The 26,369-nt window shown below is 43.3% G+C and overlaps 1 protein-coding gene across 4 annotated transcripts in view; it reads right to left on the bottom strand.

The window, feature by feature from the left end:
• The window catches only part of FRMD3 (FERM domain containing 3), a 309,467-nt gene that overhangs the window by 80,465 nt on the left and 202,633 nt on the right, over positions 1 to 26,369 (bottom strand). For all 4 annotated transcript variants that reach the window (XM_034647100.1, XM_034647098.1, XM_034647099.1 and 1 more), the window contains 4 exons: positions 21,380 to 21,503; positions 5,306 to 5,393; positions 3,681 to 3,769; positions 590 to 653 (listed from right to left, as the gene is read on the bottom strand). In XM_034647100.1, coding sequence (XP_034502991.1) covers positions 590 to 653; positions 3,681 to 3,769; positions 5,306 to 5,393; positions 21,380 to 21,503 — 365 coding nt within the window. The remainder of the gene's footprint in view (positions 1 to 589; positions 654 to 3,680; positions 3,770 to 5,305; positions 5,394 to 21,379; positions 21,504 to 26,369) is intronic.

Genomic DNA, 26,369 nt, shown 5'->3' on the forward strand with positions numbered 1-26,369 from the left:
GCTGTCTCTATCTCTGTCGAAAAAATAAATAAAATCTTTAAAAAATAAATAAATAAAAAATAAATAAATTCAATTTGGTTAACCTGCTATGGACTATTAGTTCCAGGGGTAAAATTTAGTGATTCTTCAGTTGCATATAACACCCAGTGCTCATTCCATCACGTGCTTTCTTAAGGCCCATCGCCCAGTTGCCCCATCCACCTCCCTCCAGCAACCCTCAGTTTATTCCCTGTAGTTAAGAGTCTCTTATGATTTGTCTCCCTATTTTCAACTTGTTTTATTTTTCCTTCCCTTCCCCAATGTTCATCTGTTTTGTTTCCTAAATTCCACATATGAGTGAAATCATAAAGTATTTGTCTTTCTCTGCTGGACTTATTTCACTGACTTTGTTCTTAAATGTGCAAACCCCCTATTTACCTCTAAATGTTCAGCATACAGCTGCCATTAGCATCGTAAACTTCAGAGTGGTACTGTTCTGGGGCTACAATACTAAAGGCACGTTTTATGCTCACGTCCCTCTCTTGTGCGCGTGCGCACACACACACACACACACACACACAACTACAGGCTTAGAAAAGCAGTCACTGACCTCCTTCTGGGTGCCAATCACATAAAATGTCTTCCCTTCAAACTTCAATTTGTAGACATCCGGCCTAAAAAAGAAAATCTCTTTGGGTGAGAAGGAAAAAAAAAAAAAAGTGGCAGCTAACCCAGGTACCTGGGTTTCCCACAGGAATCTGGCTGCCTCACAAATACCAAGCCGACTGCAATGAAACAAGATATTATCTTATCATCAGTGAAGGCCTAATGAGCAGTGAAAAGCCCCCAAGTGAATTATACAGCAATTTTCTTCCCAAGAGAGGATCCGGAGGCAGCTCGGAATTATTTCTTCCATTCTTTACAGTCAAGCTGCATCTTTCTTCCAAGGAGCTCTGGAGCTTTTGTGAACATTAACGACCAAAACGATATTACTTGGCCAGCCTACTTTGCGAGGTAGGAAGGATGTGATTACTTCCGGTCCGGGTAATGAAATGATGTGGATTCACAGTGTCTGTCTCCCTCACTCTTCCACACCCATCTTCGAGAAACACACACAACAGGCTGCAAAATGTTCATTTCTGCTCTCCCTGCTCACGAGAGAATAGTTTTACTAAATATTGAGATGCTCCAAATTGTGAGGACAGCTTGACACACGGTAGTCAAAAGAGGGACTTTGGGTTTTTATCGTAAGGAGCTGCTCAATTAAAATAGGCCTGAAATGGGGACCCTAGGTCACCTCCTTGGTGAGCAGCAATGTGTAAAGAGAGGAGACAATTCTATTTTTACTCCTTTGATCTGATTTCTAGGAGAGGGATTTGTGCCCCTGTGTTTTTTCCTGAGGGAAAAAGAACAGTGTGGCCACATTAAGCCGTTCAAACTTAGGAGAGGATTTGCAAGAGAGACACAGCTCAGTGGATGTTAGAAAACAAAAAACAAAACTAGGATTAATGTGGGAATAAAATCTGTTTTGGTTCCAAATACACATGCCCAGGCAGAGGCTGGAAAGGGGCAGGGATGACATCAGCACCCCGCCAGGAGCGCCATGGTGTAGAACCAGAAACAAATGGTCCGGGCATTGTCCACGTTGACTCTTCAGCAGACCCAGGAAGAAACAGAAGCCCGAGGTGCAGAGACTTGCAATTAATCCGCGCTTGAGACATGTCAGGTTCTCCCCTAACTACTTCAGAGCTCAAGCCATTCAGAAACCTGAGGACCTAACCCGCAGGTCTTCTGTGCTCCTAGGGTAGGATGGGAGAAGTCCCCAGATTATCTGTGCTTCCTGAAGTCAATAGGAATCCCTAGGGAGCTTATTCTGGAATGGCCTGAAGGGTGATGAATACCGCTCTTTCCAAGGTGCAGAAAACACAGGGAAGAAAACTGGCCACCCCACCATGCTACTCGTACACAAGATGTCAGAGTTCGTGTATCCCACCACTCACAACACGGCTGCATTTGTTTCTCCCCCAACTCCTTCCCTCCCTGTAAGGCAACCAGATGTAATGGATTCCCATCTTATGATTGAGTAAGTAGAGACTCAGAAAAACGAAGTGAAGAAGAGTTTTGAGAATGCTCATTGTGGAGAAAGAACAAGTGGGAGCAGAGGGGAGCAGAAAGTATGAGCTGAACAAAAGGCAATGACAGAGAGGTCAAGAGACTAATGAAATCTGGGATCTCAGAAAAAAAAGTAGAGGGTGTAGGAGTGGAGTGGACATCGGCTGGCTGATGCTAACCCAATAGAGAACGTCTGAAAGGGAGGGGGAGGTGCCAAGAGCACAGTGTACGAGTGGGGGTGTTGATAAAGGGGTGCCGGGAATCCTGAAGCTAACAAAACCAAGAAACTGAGCTTCAGGTAAATGCAGGAGCATTTCCAACCCACGACTGAAGGTGGATGCCCTCTGGCCCATCAAGAAGAACTTCAGGCCACAGGGGGAGCCCACCACTCAGTGAGACATGGTGGCGGTGGGGGGAGGGGATGTGACAAACCTGTCAAGGGCCATCAGGGAGGAAACTGAATCAAGCTGAAGGTATGAACAAGACTGAGCCTTTACAATATTCCACATATGTTCAGCCTTCTCGCCCTTTGCCCAAACCATCTTCTCCTTGATTGGACACCATGGGCCCTGCTGGTCACCTACCCTGCTCCATCCTCCCACCTCTCTATTGACATGACTCAGACTTTTTTCTTCCTCAAGGTGATGTGTTCATACAGGTTATGTTCTTTCCATACAGATTATGTTCTTTCCAGCCGCAAGAGTTGGGTCTTGATTTGACCAACCCAGTCATGGAGTTCCCATTCTTCTCTGAGGAATTGGTTTAAGTAAGTGGTTGTGACCCAATCCTGCCCTACAAGATATACCGGAAGTTTCCTACAGGGCTTCTGTAAAACAAGTCTTCCATGTTTTAATAGGAGACACATGGAAGGGGATGTTCTCCTCCAGGCTCTAGGTGTTGCTGAATGAAGATGGGATGCACAGAGTTCCTTGCATGGCCACCTTACAAGCATGAGCCTGGGGACAAAGGCCACCACCCTGGGATGACAGAGAAGAAAATGGAGACCCAGATCCTTCACGGTGTTGTCAGGCACTCAAGTTAAAGGATCATGGAAATGCCCGACCTCTGGAACTTTTACTGTGTAAAATAATCAGTCTTTTTATTTGTAAGCCACTGTGAGCAGATGTTCCTGTTACTTCGAGCCAAAAGCATTTTCACTGATAGACTGGGTAACACAGGAAGTGTCTGCAACAAGGACTCAACAGAGGAGAAGAGGAGAATGGAGAGGAGGAAGCAGGAGAAGAGGGTCCTGAGTTATTCAAAGGAACCTGTACTTTTACCCTGCCCTGCCCTACCCCAGGTTACCCCTCGGGCCAGAGCAGCCACTGCTGGTGAGGAAACACTGGATACCTTCTCTTTGGAGCCAAAGCCCCTGAGCCCAAGACACACCTCAGGTCTCCTGAGGTCTAGGGCAACCTAGGTTGGCTTTTATTTATGGATGAATAATCCCTCATAATGAAGCTCCATGGCAAAGAAATGAATACCAGGCATTCCACCGGACGTTTCCAAACAAACAAACAGAATCAAAGGCTGGGGGGGAAAGCAAGATCAAGAAAAATGGTAAGCTAGTTTCCCAAAGAAGTCCTTACCATTTTATCAAATGGATTCGCTTATTTCCCTGGAATACCACAAAGCCTGCTGCAGTGAATCCTAAAAATGTTGTTGTGCCTGTTGAATCCTGGAAAAAAAAGAGAAATAAAAACATTTGGATTGAGAAATATAAAATAAATGATAAATGGCATCCTCATTCATCCTCTCCCTGGGTTAATTTCAGGTTAATTCCATTGATCGTGGCAATAAACTAAGTGTCTGAGATGGGACTTCCAAGGATAGTACTTCTAAAATTTGGGGAAGGTCTAGGACTGTGTAGCTTTTTCCTTGGAGGAAGAGACCACCTACCTCTCCAGGAACATCCTGGGAAAAGGTAGGTTAGTCCCAAACCACTATGTCTATTTCCAAGTGTGTCCTGGGGCCACCCAAGGTCTCAGAGCTGCCCTGTAATGTGGGCAAATTGCACTCAGTCATCGTTAGCCCTAAAATCAAACATGCTATGAAACCAAAGCCCTAATTTAACTCGATTAAATTCCACATAAAATTCCTGGCAGTTTTAATGTAAAGATATGTCCAGAAATGCCCACTTCGCTTCCAGCCTCAACCAGAAAAACTAAGCATAGATCAGTAAAAGCAAAGGAATAACAGGAACAAAAATCAAGTCCATCTCCAAGTAATAAATAAGACAAACAGGCTCAAAATTGTGGATAAAATCTAATTCAGTAAATGGAATAAACTGATTTATATCCGGCAAATATGCTAAAATAATTGTGCCAATAAAAATAAAAATGCCAATGTGAACAAGTACTACCAGCTCCCTGCCTCAGCGGCATGTTGGAATCATCTGGAAAGCCTGGTCTGCTCCCCCCCAGATACTGATGTCATTGAGGGGCAGGAGTATGAAGCTCTCCCGGTATTTCTAACGAGCAACCTGCACTAAGAGCTACAGAACTAGTTCTTCACTAAACACTATTAGCTGATCCTATATGGGTAAGGAAATGTTCCAGCAGGACTCAAGAACTTACCTTTAAGAGCTTGGCTGAGATAAATGCTTAGTACAGAATTCTAGTGAGTGTCTGGTTGATGTGTAGTTTAAGGTACGGAAAGAAGAAAACCATTTTCATAAAACATTTCTGGAAAATGTGTGCATCATCTTGGGGGCTTGTTAAAAAAGCATATACCCCAGCTGTGCCCCCAGTAGCTCTGGGGTGGAGCCCAGGTGATTCTGATACATGTTTGAGAAAATACTGTCAAATAATATGAGCAAAGGAAACAAGAAACAAAATCCTAATGTCAAAATATAATTTTAAGTCTTTTTTTTTCCTTCTACTTTCCCAATTTTTAAGGTTGCCTTCTTGCTGACAAGGGTCTTGAAAATAAGTCTGTTGGGATCCTAGAACTTCTCAGGGGTAGAACCATGCATTTGATGGGTGAATGAATCATGTATGTTAGTTTAGGAAAGTGGGGCTACTACACTGCAATTAGCAAGCAATTGGAAGGCTTGTAACGGAGAAAATCAACCACCAGAACTTGTGACTACAGCCTACTGTTGTCCCTTCCAATTAGGAGCAATGCGTCAGCCTGTAGAAATATCCCACACACTAATTAACTCTCTGTGGACAAAACAATCATTACAGGTCAGCCTGCTATGAGGGGTACTCACCTTGCATGGGTGGGGGTCCACTCCATAGGTTTCCAAAGTGTGAGCTTTCAGGAGTAAGTTAAATTCAGCAACAGGTGGGCTCTGGCCTCTAGAAACACACAAGAAAATTTTAGGGTGTTAATACAGAAGATTACAGGAACCTAGAGCCCCTTCATTCAATAAAATGGGATATCCTACACTTAAAAAAAAAAAAGGGGAGAGAAATCCCTACATAAATAATAATCCAGTAACACCGATCACCATTCCTCACCACGAGGAGCTCTTTGCTAAGAAATTGGAGCTCGTGTTCCCTGATTAATTGTTCCATAATAAACCTACATGTAGTCTGAGGACTCCGGTGACCCGTACAGTTAATCAAGGTTATCAAGTTACCAATAAGTAAAGCCTTGCAAATTCAATCTTAATATGAAATAGAACTCAGCATCTGTTCTTTCCTACTCACTTCAAAAGATTACCTAAGGTAAAGAGCATTCCCTCTTGCTCAGGGTAGAATATGGGCAATCCTGTCAGGCTACCAGCAAGCCTGAGCAAAGCCATCCGCATAGGAAGAACGGTCAACCATTCCACTGGAAGACTCTGGATTTTGAAAGGAAATCTCAGCCACTAATCCCAACTGTGCCCTCCAGGGTGGTAAACAAGGTCCTGGCCCCAGCGAGGAGGAAAGGGGCTGCAATAGAGACGACTGTGAAGCTTCTGGGGCCTAACTTCAAAGCAGGATCGTGCAGCATTTCAAAGACTCCACTTTTGACTAAACCCCGAACATATCTTAGAGAATCCAAAGCATGCTCCAAGGATAAATAGGTAACACTAACAACCAAGAAGAGTTTGCCAAAGAAAACAAGAAATTTTTATTTCTAAAATGTAGAATTATATTGTAGTATTAAATCTATTTCCACCCAAGCGTCTCCCCATAGATGGATTCCCTCTTTTACCCCTCAAGAGTTATCATGCCTCTAAATCAAAACAGCATTCCATCTACCTTCTCCCAAAAGCCTTTTGAGATCTTCTCTTTACCCCCAGTGGCTGAAATTTCACTAGAATAGGTCTGAGGAGTGTTTTTATTTACATATCATGATCAGCACTGTGGGGACACTTTTACTCCAACGACTTGTATTTTTCCATGACTTTGATTCTTCTCTTCCCAACCTCTGTCCTCACCCCCTTTCTCTCTCCTCTCCTTTGAGAGGCCCAAGCAAATGGATCTTGAAACCCCTAGGTCTCTCCTCCATGCCTTAAAACCCTTGTTTCTTCTAAATCTGTCTTTTTGTAACACATTCTGAATTATTTTTTTCAAGATTGTATTTATTTTTGGGGGGACGGGGTGAGGAGAGCACAAGCAGGGGGAGCGGCAGGCAGAGGGAGAAGCAGGCTCCCTGCTGAGCAAGGAACCCAACACGGGACTCGATACCAGAACCCTGGGATCATGACCTGAGCCAAAGGCAGATGCTTAACTGACTGAACCACCCAGGCATCCCTTTTCTGAATTATTTCTTAATTCAGACTTCCAGCTTGCTAATTTATTCTTCAGCTGCATACATCCTGCTTTTCTTCCCATTTATGAGTTTTTTTAAAAATACCAATTAAAAGTTTCATTTCCAACATAATACCTATTTGGTTCTTGAAATAGCTGCTTGTTTCTATTTCATGCAATACGTTCCTCTTATTCCTCTGAGGAAATTCCACTTTGTTTCCTTTAAAGTCCAGTCCTGTTTGCTGTTAATGCTGCTTTCTTGGTGAGGGTCCTTTGGTTTGCTAAGTCAGAATCTCTCATTCATGACGTTGATGTTTTCTTAAGTGTTGGATGATTCACAGATGGACTTTTTTTTTTTTTTTATCTGACATTATCTGTTTAATGCAGTGGCCTCCAGAAGTTTGTCAGGGAGGAGTGGGTGGTGGGGCATGCCATCTGGGAAGTGTGTGTTAGTAACTTCATTTTAAACTGAAGGCTGTAATTCTTCTGGGTGTTGCCCACACACGGGGTACCTCCAGCTCGAGCCTGCTGTTGCCCATGAGGAACCAGAGAAAGAGGTCAAAGCTACCCAACTGAGCCAAATGCAGTTGCCCACTCACCATGATGGCGGCCCTGTGTATCTATTGCCTGAAGTACTCCTACCCTACATATGTGTTTAACCTGGATTTGCTCCATCTGTTTCCCATCTTCCAGAGACACTGTCAGACTTCTGATCCAAAAATGGTATCCTTTCCTGGATCTGCTTTCTAGTACCTTTTCCATTAACTATAGGGCCTTGGAGAAGGAAGAAAAAGTAGCCATACGTGCTACCTTTTTCTTTCAAAAGAAGAGATAATTTTTTTTTAAAGATTTTATTTATTTATTCGACAGAGATAGAGACAGCCGGTGAGAGAGGGAACACAAGCAGGGGGAGTGGGAGAGGAAGAAGCAGGCTCCCAGCAGAGGAGCCTGATGTGGGGCTCGATCCCACAACGCCGGGATCACGCCCTGAGCCAAAGGCAGACGCTTAACCGCTGTGCCACCCAGGCGCCCCAAAAGAAGAGATAATTTTTTTTAAAAGATTTTATTTATTTATTTGACAGAGATAGAGACAGCCAGCGAGAGAGGGAACACAAGCAGGGGGAGTGGGAGAGGAAGAAGCAGGCTCATAGCAGAGGAGCCTGATGTGGCTCGATCCCGTAACGCCGGGATCACGCCCTGAGCCGAAGGCAGACGCTTAACCGCTGTGCCACCCAGGCGCCCCTAGAAGAAGAGATAATTTTTAATCCACCCTTTACAGAATGTATTTCTGAGGGATTAACTCAAACACCTGCTTTAAGAAAATAATGTCTTTCTAAAGCCTTTCGGGCTTTCCTCTATAGCCTTAGTGTTCTAAAGTTTCCCTGTGATATACACAAAGGTAGCATCTTTGTTCATCTTGATCAGCACTGTATGGGCCCTTTAAATGCAATTCCTATCTTTCTTTCATTCTTTTTCAAGTCACAGTCACTGTTATTATATCTCTTCTTGATACCATAACAACAAGCTCAAAAAAGTCACCAAATATATTGATGGGAAAGGGACAAGGGGTTTTTAAAAAGTTTTCTCAATACATACAAGGATTTCTCCATAGCTCTCTTAAGTTCTAGGAGTACTATCTTACCTTCCGCTGAAAAATAAATTATTAAATCCAAATATTAGATGCTATTTCTCTCCCCGCCACATTCTCACTCACTCACCTGTACATTCATAGCACCCCCGATGAGGGACAAAGCACAGAGCTGAGCTGTCCAGCATGTTACTAAGCAACACCCCCACCTGATGGCCCTCAATGCAGACTTCAGCCTAATGACCCAGACGGGGGGCCAAAGGGAACCAGGACCCGAGCCAAAGCAGCCCAAGCCATTAGCTGTGCTCCAGGCTAATCCTCCTGTTTGACATGAAAGGGCTCTACTCTGGAGACCTGGCCATGCTCCCTGGTGGTTAAAGCGGCAGCACCTTTGTATATAAGCTACACATTGTTTATTCTTAAAATCCCAGTTTGGTTTGAAAGCTCACTCCTCTTTTGTATTCAGTCTGGGAACAAGTTAATCGTGAAAGGTTGTAATTTGGAAGTTCATGTTGGAAAGCGAGTAAGTTCTGCTTCCCTAGGTGGTCTGACCATGCCCTGTTCCTGTCCTTTGTAAATCCGACAGACGGCAGCAGGTGCGGTGCCACCCAGCTCCAGAGGGGGCGCCGTTAAACTCAAAGACCTCTGCTCATTGGGACATCTCATTCAGGGGGTGAAACGGTGAGCCCCAGTGCGGGAAAAAGATTTCACTAACATGTATAATCAAGAAAAAGGCTACTATGTAGAATATTTTTTAACTCCTATAAATCAGTAAACAATACACTTTTTAAAAAATATGTATCTTTATATACACACATATATTTGTATATATACACAAATATATATATTTATATACATATATTTGTATATATAAATATATATTATATACATATTTTATATATATATATTTTATATGCATATATATTTATGTACATATATACATATATAACAAATATATATACATATATATTTTATATACATACACATATATATTCTCAGAAGAAAAAAAAATATATATATATTCTCAGAAGAAAAATCAGCACAAGACATACATAGGCACTTCACAAGATATCCAAATAGCCCACAACTAGTGAAAATGTGCTTAACCTCTTTATGATAAGGAAAATGCAAATTAAAACTATGAGAAATCATTTCCACAACCATCTAAATAGTTAAAATTTAAAACCTAGTACCAAGCACCCATGAGGCTTTGCAGCAAAAGCAACTCTTAATAGTGCCAGTGGAGCAGCAATGTGGTAGAACTTTCTGGGAAACTGGCATTATCTACAAAAGTTCAACATGTTTACCCTATAATATGACGATTCCATTAGTAGTTCCATATGCAACAGAAATTTGTGTGTGCCGAACCAAGAAATATATAGAATTATCGTAGTAGTGCCTTTGTAGTAGCAAAAAAAATAGGAAACTCAAAAGTCTACCAACAGGAGAATGGATATACAATGGGGTGCTATACAGCCATGAAATTAAATGAACTAAAGCCCCACACAAGATGGGTGACTATCACAAAAATAAAACTGAACACAAGAGGACAGATATAAATGAATACACACTGAATGAATTCAGTTTACACAGTTTTCAAAAATGAGTAAAACACAACTAATGTGTTAAAAGTCAGAGATGTGATCACCTTTGGGGAGGAGGGAGAAGGTAAATATTGAGAAGGGGCAGAAGAGAAGCTTCTGGGGTGTTACCAATTCTCCCTGACTTGGGTGGTAGTTACCTACATGCTTGCTTTGTAATAACTCACCGAGCTTTATATTTATGTCTTGTACACTTTTCTGATTCTGTTATACTTCAATTTTTAAGAGCTTAACAGAAAAGAAAAAAGGTTATGAAGCACTGGGGACCCTCATGTACTGTTGGTGTGAATGTAAGTTGGGGCAATCCCATTAGCAACAAGCCATCACTTCCTAGAAAAGCTCACACCCTATGGCTCTCCAATTCCACTTAGGTTCATACCTAGGCTAGGAACTCCTTTACATACACTCCCATGAGAATTATTCAAGAAGCCTAGAAATAACCCAAATGTCCATGAGCAGGGTGGATACATAAAATGTGACATGGTCACATCATAGAATATTAGTTACATAGAAGGACAAATGAAGACCTATGGCTACACATATCCACATGGAAGAGCCTCAAACACATTGCTGATGACCAAGCGAGACGCAAGACTAGAGTATGATTCCATTTTAGGAAAGTCAAAAACAAAGCAATGCATGATTTAGTGATAACATGAAGCACATTTACAGAAGCAAAACGAGAGAATGAATAACCCCAAATTCAGAATAGTGCAGAGGAGGGAAGAGGGTGATCTGGGAGGGGTGCACAGGAGACTTAAGAGCATCTGGTGATATTCTAATTCATAAGCAGAGTCGGGGTCATGGGCCTTTTTTCAACTATTCTTTAAATTACACATATGTTGTAAATACTCATATGTTATATATTTGCAATGATTAAAAGAGGAACAATTCCTGCCTTTTTAATAAAAGAATTAGTAGATAAAATAGCGTACAGTCCAAAAGCAAACACTGAACTAAACAGAATTGGTCAGGAACATCATAGAAATGCACGCAGTGCTACTTTTTACTAAACTCTAATGTTCTGAGCAATATTTGATCACTTATGTTGTCAAGCAATGTCTGTATTCTGTCGCTTAATAATCATAAAGGAAGGGGGGCCTGGGTGGCACAGTGGATAGGCGTCTGCCTTCGGCTCAGGGCGTGATCCCGGCGTTGTGGGATGGAGCCCCACATCAGGCTCCTCCGCTATGAGCCTGCTTCTTTCTCTCCCACTCCCCCTGCTTGTATTCCCTCTCTTGCTGGCTGTCTCTGTCTCTGTCAAATAAATAAATAAAGTCTTTAAAAGAAAAAAAATAAATAATCATAAAGGAGGACTTCTTATCCTCCTTTTGTAGATGAGGATTCTGACACTCAGAAAGGAAAAATAACTTGCTCAAAGTCACTCGGCTAGTAAATGCAGAAGTGAGGTTCAAATCCAAGTCTGCTTGGTTCCAAAGCACTTCTCAGTGCCAGTGCCACCATCACTACCAACACGATATGGTCCAGAGCCATGTGCCTGCCCTCCTACGTGCCCTGGCAGAGCATATCAAAATGACAGTTTCCATCAGTTCTTAGAGAGAGCCTCTTTCAAATTCTAAACATTGCATCTTATCAGTGATGAGGCAATCCATTCCAGGTGCTTGATATTCAGACCTGATGGGAGAGCAGTGAGGTCTCAATTTTAACCTAGGTCAGAGATCCGCAAACTAAAGCCCGCAGGCTGAATCCTGACCACCACCAGGCTTTGCACAGCCCTTGAGCCAAGATTGGTTTTCCCATTTTTAAATGGTTTAAAACAATCGAACAAAGAATAGTAATGTCATGACCATGAAAATTACATGACATTCACATTCCAGGACCAATTCTTACTGGAACACAGCCACACCCATCTGTTTGCATACTGCCTATGGATGCGGTCATGCTCCAAGGGCAAGATTGAGTAGTTGGAACAGAAATCCTATGTTCTGCACAGCCTAAAATATTTATTAAGTGGCCTAGTGTAGAAAAAGTTTGCTGAGCCCTGAGCTAGAAACTGCACACAGGAACAGAGAACCACTAACGCTATAGCTCCTTGATTCCATGAAATGAAGATAAAAATAGTCCCTACCATGAAGATCTGGTGTACAAAGCAAACAGTTGACAGATGAAAAGCCATTAGGCTAGTGCCTGTCACAGAGCATGGTCTCTCCTCACCCTCAGAATAGCCTTTGTTCCCCTGCTAGCCCTGTGCATGACTGAAATCAGGATTCTGATGTTGGGGGAAATGTCAGGAAGCATGTCAAGATATTCAGAGCAAAGCCAAGACCCCTCTCTAAAATAAAAGTCCTCAAATTGATATCCTTTGCTTTGGGTTTGACTGCAGGTCTCCAACAGCTAAGCACTGAAAAGACTTCATCTAAGAAGTTACCCACAGAGAAAGGCTAACTGCAAATGTTCAGAGTAGGAAAAGGGTTCAAAACCAATGGAGGAAAGGTAGAGACACTAATATCACTAGAAACTAAGTCTCCCTGACTCGCCGAGGAAGAAACCATTTAATGATCACGTTTTCAGGAAGACACTAAGGCCAATTAACCAAATTTTTTGTTTGCCCCCTCAGATCTCCCATTGGACATTTGTTTCTGGCAAAAAATCTGTTTGGTAATGGAAAATAAGGATTTTCTATCCTTTAAATCTTGCATCAGGAGCGGTTCTACTAAGATTAATAGTGTCTCTAATGAGACATTGTGATGTAAAGACCAGGGATTAGTTGAGTTCTTTAAGAGCTAACAATTCTCTAAAAATATGCTTTTCTAATAAATTGGGTGAGGTTGAGTAATCACATCTCCCTTCTGCCTATCTGGTATTCTTTTTGCCAAAAGGAACACTCTCTTATTGATCCTTCCTTAGCATACCATACCAGACGACAAAAATGTACAGTAGTATCCTAAGAATGAGTGCAAATTACTAGTGTACATTAATTGTGCATATTATTAGTGTACGCTAATTAAATGAGGTGTGTGTCTTGCCAGCAAGGACCTGGATTGCTTGGAGTGTGCTTGGCAGGAAAGGGTAAATCTGGCTCCACCTAATCCATTTGGGTCTTCGCGTTGCAGAGGTCTTCGCGTTGCAGAATTCAACTCAGCAAAGTAGAACTCTCAACCTTAGTTAAGTTAGGTTTTGCTGTAACTTGGTTGCATCTTTGCTTAGATTTACCTTAGTTGAAACTTTGGTTAGAGTTTACTCACCACTGGTTTCAAATGCTTGAGAATGCTCTTGGAACTTACCCTTCAGCAGGACTTGGGATCTTAGCTCCCATTAGACTCTGGAGAGTTCTCTACGCTTTACAGCCCTGCTTTCAACTTTTTGAGCTTCAAGGAGTCTCCTTTTCTCTCCAGTCCCGTCTCTGGCTCTCAGAACTTCAGAAGGACCTCCCTGTGTGGTCCTTTCCCTGCTGTGGCCAAGAGCTACCCTACCCTGGCTGAAAGTCTGGAGCGCCTCGGAGGAATTTCACTCAGTTCTCCAGCCCTGTCTGACTTCTTCCCTCTTCTCTTGGTGAAGGCCTGGGGCCAAATGGTGGTGGAAAGTGCAACTCACTCTGTAGCTGGAGTCGTGGCGATCCGAATTAGTTAAGTCAGCCCACTTATGGCCATTGAAAGCTTGCTAAAGATCTGGCTAGTTCCCCTTGTCCCCACCTATGGCGTACTCCTCCTCCTCCTTCCACACCAGCAGAAGTGAAGCCAGTGCAGGTCTCCACTATCCCAGGAAGGACATTCTGGATTTCAGTATTTAGGTTTCTTTGCGCTCAGATTGGTTTCAAAACTATGATTCTGTAGTCTATGTAGCTTATTGTGTTATCTTGGTGTTGGGGGAGATGAATGTCTCAGGCTTTTCTACATCCTAACTAGAAAAGAGTCCAGTCTGTCATTTTTAATTGTTATGAGAGGAACAGGATTTCTTACGAACGCCTTGGGGACCATCAGGAACCATCCCTATGACAGCATTAGACAGAACACTATTAATCTGGGTAACTGCCATGCTATGAGATGGTGGGAATGCCCTGGGGCCAGACAAGGACAAGGGCTGCAGGAGAGCAGTCACTTAGGAAGACAGCAGAGCACTGTACAGGAAAACACAGGTTTCAGGTCAAGGTCTATTGCTTCCTCATTGTAGGGCCTCCGATAAACTAATTTCTCGGCCATCTGATCCTTACTGGTCCAAGAAGGTGGTCCCAAACTCAGCATCAATGGAGGCAGAAGGTGAACTGGCCAAGCAGGGATGGTGGCAATTTGGAGAGCAAACAAGTCTCTTACAGAGTACTGCGGCTTAGGTCCAGCTGCGTGTTGCCACAAAGGGAAAGGCCTAGTGTTACCAAACCTCCCGGGGCAAGAAAAGCTGGGACTTTCTGGCAACTGATTCCATTTTAAAAAACTTATTTGGCCCAAAGAACATATATCTGGGTCACAGTGTAATTCAACAACTGTCACTTTATAAACCCTGCTGTGGACTCCAAGAGTCCTGTAAGTGTAATAACCAGGTGTCAATTTTTTGGCTTTTGGCTAGTGAACTCTGGGTATTCAAAGGCTCTGGGTGGTAGCTGTGGCTGTGTATGCCTGATAAACATTAGGAAGCAAATTAATTGTTACTTTAGGAGTATTGTTTTTTAGATAAAATCTTTTGAAAACATGAGGTCATGGGGGAGTATAGATGATGAAGGGGACCCCGGCTTGGTGGTAAAGCAGTTGAAGATCAGTGGGCTAGGTCACTCAATACTTCCACGGACCCTGACACAGAGTGGCCTTGTAATTAATACTTGTTACATGAACAGATGAACAATGGATGTATGGTTGAATCATGAATGGGTGCCTGGATGGGTGGACAGACAGATGCGTATGGATGAATCATGGATGGGTTTGTGGATGGACAGAGAGGTGGGTGGATGGATATACTGTTACAAGTTCACCTAAAATTCAAAAAGTTTTTGACTATGCATAATTTACATGTCACATGTCAAGCATGATCAAAGAATGTATTAAGTCATGGCTGATTCAAGCTGTCAATACTATCCCTCTCTCATTCTTCACAGCCATGTTGCACTTCGGTGACATTGCTCTTTCGCCTTTCAAGCCACTGTAGCCAGATTTTACCTGTATAAAAGCATTGGTGACTTGAGTGCACACACGATTTGCCCCTGGCCCAACCCTCCCCAGAAATGGCCACATAATACAAGGATTCAGTTTTTACAGGCCACATAATACAAGGATTCAGTTTTTACAGGAGAAACATGTGATGCCATGTAATTCCCTCTTCCAATTCCTATGCCAAATAAGAACAGAAAATGGAAACGGATTTGATAACCCATCAGAGAGAGAGAGGTTAAAATGAGAGACTTGATGGGACACCTGGGTGTCTCAGTCAGTTAAGCATCTGCCTTCAGCTCAGGTCATGATCCCAGGGTCCTGGGATCGAGTCCCGCATCGGGCTCCTTGCTCAGCGGGGAGCCTTCTTTTCCCTCTGCCTCCTGCTCCCCCCTGCTTATGCGCTCTCTGACAAATAAATAAAAGTCTTTAAAAAATAAAATGAGAGACTTGAGAAGGGGAAGGACACGTGAAGGGGGGAGTAGAAATGATGGGAAGCACATCTCAAAGAAGCTTAGAAGTTGTAAAGTAATCTGATCTTTCCCATTTTCCTTTCACACAATAAACGTTCTTCCTAAAACTGCACAAAAGCATTTCCTGAGGTGGCTCTTATGATCTGTTCATCAGAAGCACAGGTAGAGGGTATTTATCATGGCAGGTGACTTATCTCTAGAAAGCTGGATCTTTCTGTATCTATAAATCCTTGCCAGGATGCACACGATTCACAGGGAATGTGAATTTTGAGAAACAGAAAGAGATAATGAGTCTGTTTGAAATCCACTCAGTATCACTATTGCTTCCAGCACAAGCCTCACTGCATCAGATCATTATGATGGTAGCTAATTGGATAATTTTTCTGCTCTTTAAGGACAAGGAATATACTTCATCAAAACCACTTCACCACCAAGTGAGAGTTTTGAATATTTAAAAGCTGATGCCCTGTGCCTGAAGCTAGTTCAAATGTCTTCGCTTCTAATGAGAAACCTGATAAAGTGGTATTGAGAGAACTAGCTGAGTAGAAACTCTAGGAAAACCTCCAGAGAAGCCTCTCTGGGATCCTGATCGTGAAATCAATCATATTCTTGATCTTCGACCCCCTCTGGGCACCCTCAGGACTAACGGAATGGGTATTCCCTTCTAACCCACATGGTCGTGATTAAAGCTGTGTAGATAACAGTAACCAGGATAGTCAATGATAAGAGAATGGTCCCTTCCCTAGGGATTGTGGCAACAGCCTCTTCCAGCCACCAGAGGGCTCTGGAAGGAGGACTAACCTATCTCTAAGCAGTCCGCATGCTAGGACCTCATCTCTGCCTACCAAACTCAAACAAAATCTGTAAATTTATAAGATTCTTTCTTATACATCGTCTTAAAAACAAATATGGCTCTTTTGTCTTAAAATTATCTACAGAGGCAGGCAGTGAGGCAGAAATTAATTCCAGACCTGCTCTGCCATGTGTTTAGGAGTCTGCAAACTAGAACCCACGGGTCAAATCTGGCCCACCATCTGTTTGGTCAATCAAGTTTCGTTGAATTGTAGGCCACTAATTTAGGTATCGTCTTTGTTTTTGTTTGCTCTACAAAAGCATAGCTTAGAGAGAGCAATAGAGACCATGTGGCCCAGAAAGCCTAGACAGATAGATAATATCTATCTATCTATCTATCTATCTATCTATCTATCTATCTATCTATTATCTGCTCTGATCTAGAAGAATCATTCAGTCCAGTGAGTTTTAGCACTAACATCTATTCAATAATATGAATCATACATCCCCACGTCTTCTAGTTTACGGGATATTAGGAGGCCCAACGGCATCTCTATTAAATCTTTGTGAATAAAGCACTGTTCACTGCACACCTATGTGAATGACCAAAGTCAAGAACACTGAAAACACCAAAGGCTGGTGAGATGAACGGGAAGAACAGAAACTCTCATCCGTTGCTGGTGGGAACACAGCCACTTCGGAAGATGGTTTGAGGATTTCCTTCAAAACTAAACATACTTTCACCATACAACCCAGCAACCATGCCCGTTGGTATTTACCAAAGGAGTGGAAAATGTATGTCCACACAAAAGGCCTGCACGTGAATGTTTATAGCAGCCTTATTCATAATTGCCAAAGCTTGGAAGCATCCAAGATGTCCTTCAGTAGGTGAGTGGATAAATTGCAAAACATAAACAGGCCACAGAATATTTTTCAGCAAAAAATGAGCTGTGGATGAAAACACACAGAGGGACTTCAAGTGCATATCGCTAAGTGAAAGAAGAGAACCTGTAAATGCTGCATACTGTAGGATTCTAAGGACACGATATTCTGGCAAAGGCAAAACTATGGAGACGGTTAAAAGATCAGTATTTGCCAGTGGTTGTGGGGGAGGGAGAGAGGAACAGGCAGAGCACAGGGGATTTTTAGGGCAGTGAAACCATTCTGCATGATACTATCATGGTGGATACATGTCATTAAACTATTGTCCATAGAATGTACAACATCCAGAGAGAACCCTAAGGCAAACTATGGATTGTGGGGGATAAAGATGTGTCAGGGTCAGTTAATCAACTGCAACAAATGCATCACTCTGGTGGGGATGTTGATAACAAGAGAGGCTGTGCAGGGAGAATAGGGGAAATCTCTGTACCTTCCACTCAATTTTGCTGTGAATCTAAAAAATAAAGTTTTTTAATAAAAAAGTTTATTTAAAAAGCCTGTTTGTTAATGAGATTGCAAAGGCCGTTAAGAGCTGTTTGTCAGCCAGCTCCAGTTTGCACCCTCCTCGCCATTAGGTAGAACCATGTGGTTAGTTGTGGATTAGTTGTGGCCACAATGGTTAAGTGGAAGTGACATGTATCACTTCCAAGCTGAAGCAAGAACTTCCAGAACTCTCTTTTCCCTCTGGCTCAACAACTGGCAAATTGAAACCTGTGAGTGTCCTGGGTGACAGTGGTGAGCAGAGACTCTCAGCTGACATCTGGTAGACACGTAACAGAACAAACAATAAGTCTTGCTTGTTCTAAACACTGATCTTTTGGGATTGTTTCCTCAGCAAAATCTAGTTTATCATGACTAGTATAGAGATGATCGATAACTATGTTATTACATTTGCAAAACTGTCACTTCTTCCTACCCTACCCTCCTGTTCAGATGGCACATTTAAGGAAGCAAAGTTGGCTCAATCATAAATTCCAATCTTCATTCACAAATCTCTTAACATCTAAAGGAATCTAAGTTGATGGAAATTCTAACTACACTCTTGGTCTTCTATTTTCAAGCACCTCAAAATTCCAGGGAGTCTCCCTTTCTTCCCCCTAAAGAACTCTTATTCATGGCTGTCTATCATGCCATCTTCGTTCCACCTTCAAGCCGCAGGTAGCCTCCCAGAGAGAGAGGCTCTTCTTCCTCCCCGGTTACTTTTCTCCCAAAAATCACAGCTTTTGTACCTTCCTCAGAAAGCACAGAAGGAGAACAACTCCAGTCAACTAAAAAGGCAGAAGAAGGTTGTGAACCCACACAGAGAAGTATGTTTATCTCACTGTAAATCACCACTGCCATTTCTGCTATAGTTTGTGTCAAGCCTGCCATCTCTTGGTTTCTTTCTCCATTGGTTTAGAAACCAGGCAGAAAGTAGAAGGTTAAGTTTTGGGGCCCCTCAAACCCCAACAAAGGCCAGCTGAATCCTCTCAGGAAGCTTCTGTGACAATAGTTCAATGATCACACATTATCCCTTTGTTGTGTGGGAGGGTCATGGGTGCAGCGATGACCTTGGAGAGTAAGATGGCAACACCTTGGTACAGCCTCGTATGGTTCTCTTCCATCTACAACTCCTTTCTGACACCATTGGGTTTGCAAAGCAATCCAACCAAAGGTCCAATTTCCCACACCAGAAAAATCAACACTTTCACAACCTGTGTGCAAAGGGCCTGCTGAACCCCCAGAGTAACCTCAGTCTCTATGGCAGGTTTCCAGCCAGTTCTACAAAGTCTCTCCCCCTCTGCACTGCTCTTCTTATCTTCCCATCCAAACCTATAATCTCTCTCTGCTGCACTGATGTAGAGGGAAATGCACAACTATTTAAGGATGAACAAAAATTCATAGGAAAATACCCTCTGCACCTCTCCGTGCGATGTCACATCACTTCTGGCTGTTTTGTCCTTCAACATACAACTCTGACTTCCTCACAGGAGCTTTCTGGATGTTACAAATGTGTAGTGCCTCAGAACAGCAGCGTCGATCAAGCCACGGAATTTACTTCCAAGATCTATAAACCACGGCTAATTGATGACCACCCATGCTCCCCCTGGTGTAGGATGGCTACTTTCAGGGTTATCAACAAAGGCACAGGTGCTGGCAAGAGATCCAATCTACATTTTTCTGATTACGAAAAGCAAACTGGAATCTTCGTTGATTCACTCATTTACTCATGGAATTTGGGGGCATCATCTGGATATAAGGTTGCTCCAAACCCTCTTCTCTCTTTTTCAGGTCCGTGGCATCTCTTGTCTGGAGAGCAGAACTAACTAACTGGTCCTCCTTCTCACAGTCTCCACCCTCTGGCACCACTGCCATGGTGATCGCTATGCGACACCAACATGACTGACTACCTGATTGCCTGACGGCTGCTCAGCGGAGCAGATCAGAGCATGAGTGTTGGTGTCAAGTAAGAGCAGGGTTCAAGTCCTGACTTTGCTGCTAAAGGGCAAGTCTTTCATCCACTCCCCATTGTGCTTTCTTCACCTTGGATTGGTACCAACAAGAGCACGTCCCTTGTAGAGTTTAGGAGGACTCAGTGGACACATGTAAGACTCTTAGCACAGTGTTTTGGCATCCAGTAATGCTCGAGAGAAGTCTACTAATATCGTATGTCCTGAGCATTTGAGGTCCTGCAAATTCTGGTCACAGCAGGCCTCCTGATTCCCATTCCCACCAATCCACACAGTGGATAGGACTCCTGTGCCCAGAGGTTCTCGCTCTGTGCTGCCCAGACCCTGCTTGTCCACAACTCCACAGCTAGAATACTGGAACTTTATTTTTACCTCTACCATTCTCATCCCCAAAATGTAAAGAGTAGTCAGTGTCCTGTATTTTCGACAAAGCCTTTCATTAGGAGACAATGCTCTCAAATTACCCATAGAGACGGCATGTTGCTTTCTGAAATCAGTACAATTTTTTGATGCCTAATCATCTTTATCTGTTAAGAACAAAGGTCATCTTTTCCAAGCTGAACTATGCTGCCACCTTTAATGCCCACATGTGTACTATGCTCAGACTCACCAGAAGGGGGAGTGCCTGCGTCAAGTAGGGAATTCAAGCACTCCCCGTCAAGGGGACAGTTCTTTGTTCCAGAATTCATAATCTGGTGACACTGTTTTTTTACATATACATACAATCACCAGAGATCCAGAAGATGGAGGCGTCTCAGTTCTTCCCGGTCTTCATCCATACTTGTCATAACATAATCCATGATTATTACCAAAGTGAACTTTTCCGTGATTTGCACAGATCTAAATTCTAGTCACAGACTAGAGTACCTGAGTTACCTGATTCCAAGTTGTCAGTGATTCCTCCCCATGATCTGTTTCATACCTAGTAGCCTATGCAGAGCAGAAGCATCACAAGGATTAAGAACACAGACTCTGGAGCCAGGCTGTGTGGACTGAAATCCTCACTCTGCCACTTGCTAGCTTGGATAAGATGCTTAATCTCTCTGTGCCTCAGTTCCCTCATCTGCAGAATGGAAACAGCCCTGGCACCTCTCTCCTGGTCATTGTGAAGATGAAATGAGTCACTAGGCACCAGTACTTAGAATGGTGCCTGGTACACAGTGAATACCGTACGCGATTTTGCCCCTTCTACTGTTACTACTCTGTATCCAGACACGATCATCCTGGAACAGCATAGACAAGGAATACAGCAGACACTGAATCTGTCACCTTGAAAGCAGCTCAGCAAAGGAAATTTCATCGATAGATTTCATCCTACTTGGAGTCAAAGCTTCTAGCAATGGCCACAGGAAAGGAAGAGGCAACGCAAAATTCACTGTAGAAAGGATTACTTACCTTAGATTTCACTTATGGAAACTCAGGGTAGTTAAAACCCATAGGAAGATATATGGCTCTAATCATTCTGTGTGGTTCACAGACAGCCATCTAGGGGACCCCGCGCTATGGAAAATCTTGACAGAGCCCCGAAAGCTTGCTCTGCTGCCTGAAACAGTCCACTCACACATTACCAATACTCTTACTTCACAGCACGATTTCCACATTCCCTGCAGTAAGAATACTTTCGCACTCCCATCATTCTTCCAAATGTCTACCCCTGTTACCTGAGTTCGTTTTTATGGATTTCCACTATTTTTCTTTCCAGCTTCTGTGACTGCTTGGGGAAAATCTCAAACTCACTGATGTAATTCTCAGGATGCTTGTCAGGATCATAATCGCCGAGCTCAGCTGCGACCAGGAAAATATAAGAGAGAGGGATTAAGAACAACAAGAATAGGGTTCTTACGGAATGGGTCCTGCCACCCAGATGAAGAGCTGGCAGTAGCTCACCCAACGAAATGTATTTGTAGCCATGGGAGGACCACAGCCTGAGGGTCTAGAAGCCCATATTCTAGCTCAGATGTAGCCATGTGAGCTCGGGCACTCAACCACCTCTTCGAGTCTCGTTTTCTTCATCTATATAATAAAGGAATTTAAATAGTTGTTTTTCAGTGAGGCACTACTGGCATTTGGGGAGCTAAGTAATGATTGTTTCAGACCATCCAAGGCACGATAGGACATTTATCACCCTACCCATCAGGTACTAAGTGTTAGTGGCACACCTAGTCATTGTGACCAACAGAGATGCCTCCGTATTTCCAAATATCCCCTAGGATGTTAGTGGAAAGTCACTGGATGTCCCTCAAGGTTTCTTTCATAGCTAATTTTCTGAGTCTAGGAACTCTATGGCTGGAGCTGCCTGCTCTGAGATTTGCACAACTACGGTGCATCCAATTAAAAAAAAAAAATCACAACATGAAGGCACCCAAGAAGATTGTACTTAGAAATAAATGGAATGCTCCTCAGATTACAGAGTGTAAATCTAAGCATAGGCAAGGGTACCAGATGAAGGTTGTTGCCAGGTTCTAATACAGAGCACCTCCAGAGGGTCTCTAAGGGCAAAAAGAAATGCTGCCACGTCTCAGAGCTCCCAGAGGGCCTAGGAGAGGATGGACCTAGAATGTGCACCATCCACAGCCAGGAGCAGCAAAGTTGATGCTCTGGCCATGGGGATACTTTTTACTGATTGCACAAGCCTGCTAAGGAAAATGGGCCAAAAGGGGCAAGTGTCTCAGGCAGAAATGGGCCGGGAAAGAAGATGAAACGAGGGTGGGCAAATTGTATCAGAAGAACTTGATCACCAACATGACTTTGTAGTAGGTAAAAATCAATATGCCTTGGGGTGCCTCGGTGGCACAGCAGTTAAGCGTCTGCCTTCGGCTCAGGGCGTGATCCCGGCATTCTGGGATCGAGTCCCACGTCAGGCTCCTCTGCTGGGAGCCTGCTTCTTCCTCTCCCACTCCCCCTGCTTGTGTTCCCTCTCTCACTGGCTGTCTCTATCTCTGTCAAATAAATAAATAAAATCTTTAAAAAAAAATCAAATGCCTTGAGCACATCTGCAAAATCACATCCAACTCTGTAATTTGTATCTACTGTCCTTTCATTGTTGAATCATCTAATGACTACAAAAGGACAAAACTGGGAGGAAAGCAAAGCTCTTTAAAGCTTCCTAATAGATTTCAAATTACAGAGCTCTTAAAACTACCTAAAGTGTATATTCCACATGAGGAAAGACTTTTAACATAAGACACAAAATACCATCAACCATAGGAGGGAAATTAATCAAATCAAATTAAAATGCTTCTGTTCATTAAAGGTAGTCACATAGTCAAAATAAGAGACAACAAATTGAAAGAATATATTTGTAAAGTGACAAGGGCTGATATCTAGAATAAAGAAGAAATCCCTACCAATCCATAAGAAAATAGGCAGGAAGACCAGGAGGAAGATGGCCAAAGGATGTAAAAAAAATCAATACAGAGAGAGGTTCAAACTCATCAGTAGTCAGAGCTATGGAAACCAAAACAAGACATCACTTTACACCTATAAGATTGGCAAAACATTTAAGAAGTCGGATGATTCTATGTGTTGGCAGAGATATGAGGAAATGGAAATACTTGTACCCTTCTGGAGGATCCTTGATGCACACAGCTCTTCTAAAGAGCAAGCTGGGAATATTTAGTCAAATATTATAACCCAGCAATCCCACTTCTGGGCATGTATTCTAGGAAAACTAAGTATAAGAAAGGATATGAAGGCAACTTGGGTGTTCACTGTTGATGGAAACAATAAATAAAACATGAGCCATGTACCCTACTGGATGCTCCGTAGCAATTAAAAGGAATAGACGGAAACCCAAAAACCTGAATAGATCCCCAAAACAGTGTTTTGAGCATGAGAGGATTAAAATGAGTTTTATAGCCCCGTTTAGTTTACAAAATTTAGAAGTGTATACACACAAAACAACGTAAGCATTGATAAAGATGTATGCAAAGCCGAAGATCTATAAGGATGGAAATGGAGAATGAAAAGGCAAATCAACCAACCAACCAGTCAACTGATGGACCCAAAGGGACCAGTGAAGAGAATAAGCCATCGACTGATGATTAACCCAACCTGAGTTTCAAAAACTACACACATAACACATCTATGCCCACATGCACGCATACATATCACCTTGTGAGCTGGATACGGACCTGAAAATTTAGGAAATGGTACAACCCGAGGCTTCCATTCTCCATAGAGAATGGACCACGGATACAAAACTGGGTCACTTTCAATGCAAATGTCAGTTTGCGTGGTGGTCATTGAGGGAGTGCTTTGTTTGGCGCCGGTGATATGGGGGGGGTCTCTTTCCAAGAAAAGTTGTGAGATAAAATGAACTTGTATTGCTAAACACGGCAAACGAGTAGCTTGGAAAATGCCAGAAAGCGAAGAGAAGAAATGCCGTGGAACCAGCACTAGGTTGCTAACAAGGTAAATGTCAATGCCTCCCGCATCACATGCGCTGCTTTCTCGTCCCTTAAAGCTGGTCTTTAACTGACTAAACTGGAAGCAAAAGGCGGTTCATAAATGATTCAGGACTTGGAACTATTCAGACTATCAAGAGGAGGTGGGTAAGCGGGGGTGAAGTTGTGACAAATGCAGAACGGACGGCCTGCAATCTGAAACAGGCCCTAGCGTGTTTCTAAAGGAATCTGACTGTCAGAAAAATCCAAAGAGCTGAAGCAAAAGGCTGAGTGCTATCGAGTGATGGTAAGTATAAAGGGCAAGCTTGGCAATGCTTTTCCCCTGGTTTGGAGAGGACTTGATCCAAAAGAACATGAGAGACGGGATGTCCCTGAGTTAACTCCGGCAGGAGCCTTCCCTGACCACCCTCGCTGGGTCAGGGGCCCCCCTGAGGTCATAGCAGGGACCTGGGTGTCGCTCTATTGAGCCACTCACACATCATCACATGCCTGTTTGCTTGTCTGTCCCTCCCCCCCAGGGACTTCCTAACGCAGTGCGTGCACCTAGCAGCCGCTCGGTACGTGTTCAGAGAACGTGAACAAATACATGAAGGAGGTAGGGAACCAGCCACTCTTTCCCAAGCAGAGAAATAAAGCACACAGTAGTGCAATTGAGGCAAATGCCCTGGTTCACTTAAAATCATTACTGGAGAACTTACTGCACACCAGAAACAGGGATACTATGGTGAAAAATGCCCCCCAAGTTCTACTTCCATGGAATTTAGAGCCTACCTTGAGGGGATGCATAAGAAGTCCCCAACAACTCAACGACATAATTTCAGATAGAAGTGCTTAAAAGACAAAAAAAGGGTAGGAGACAGAATGAGGTGCAGGAAAAGGCTACTTGAGAAAGTCCGGGAAGACTACTCAGAGGAAGTGATCTCTGAACTGAGTTCAAATTCAGTTCTGAATATCTGGAACACACCAGGCAGAGGAGGTAAGAGTGACAATCCCACCATGTTGCCATTCTGTCGAAGCAACAGGAAAGATATCATTTTTACCAAGAAAAGAAATAAACAGATCCCTAGGGTTTTGTGTATCTGTGTTGCAATTTGTATTATGGAAAATGTATTCGGTACGTACAAGTAGCAACACTCGAGTACTGCCTGTGTTTTATACACTGAGAATATCCTGAAACTTCAAACACTCTCCTTCAGAGCGTTAACAAGAAGCCACTGAAAAGTCACATGACCTCCTGTTTTCTGGTCTTTTCCTCCACATTCCCTAAGTATAGACAGGTGCACCAAAGTGGATCTTTATCTGCATTTGTAATGATCTCTAGAGCTGCTGAAAGATCCCCCCAAACACCAGAGAACAGCATGAATCCAGCTTTTACCGGATTTGCTACAAATGGCCCGGAAACACTGCTGTATTCTAGAGCCGAAGGGTCCTTTCAAGGTCTGCCAGCCCCTTTCCAGCTCCGCCTTCTCCACACCATCTGTGCTCGAGGTCAGGGATAATCGTGCCAAGGGCCCTGACTGTCCAGAGGGAGAGTTGGTGGCTTTACTTCCAACATAAAACAGGATAGCGAGTTTCCCATTACAGATCCATAGTGAGCTTGCCCTTGGAGACTTGACCGTGATTTACTAATGCCTGAATGTGTTCTGAAATGCTCATGTGCTGGTCTGGTGCTTGGATTAGTATTGATCTGCTTTTCCCTTATGGAGGACAGCGCACCCTCACCAGGAATTTGCAGTCTCACGGGGAAGGAGGACAACTACGGGTTTTAACATCCCTTCCTTAGCTCTGCTGTAAGAGAGGTGATCTTGGGAAGCACATACCCCACCTCGGGGCAGATGGAAGGACTATCTCCCATCACCATATCACTGTAGCCTGACTTTAAGCTTGAGTATCTCCAAGGGGTTTAACACCTCTGCCGAAGTCTGCTGTGCTGCACTAGATGGGTCCCGGGGGAGGGGGAAAGCGACATGGACACGCTTTTCAGAATTCTCAGAAAGCACACACGCCCAGAAACAGGGCCCAAGGAACTATTCCACAGCACACAGCACCCCACAGGGACAGTGGTGGGTGACAGTGAAACCCCAGGAGAATGATGGCTGTCTCTCTTAAGCTGTGAATGAAGCTTGGAATTGTGAAGGCAGACAGTCGTCATGATCTGCTTATGACCTATCACAAGCTCCTATGTTATTCCAGACCCTTTATAAAGAAGACATGCTCATTTGAACACTGTCCTGCTCTCTCTCCC

Source organism: Ailuropoda melanoleuca, chromosome 17, assembly GCF_002007445.2.
Source record: "Ailuropoda melanoleuca isolate Jingjing chromosome 17, ASM200744v2, whole genome shotgun sequence".
NCBI classification, from domain to species: Eukaryota; Metazoa; Chordata; class Mammalia; order Carnivora; family Ursidae; genus Ailuropoda; species Ailuropoda melanoleuca.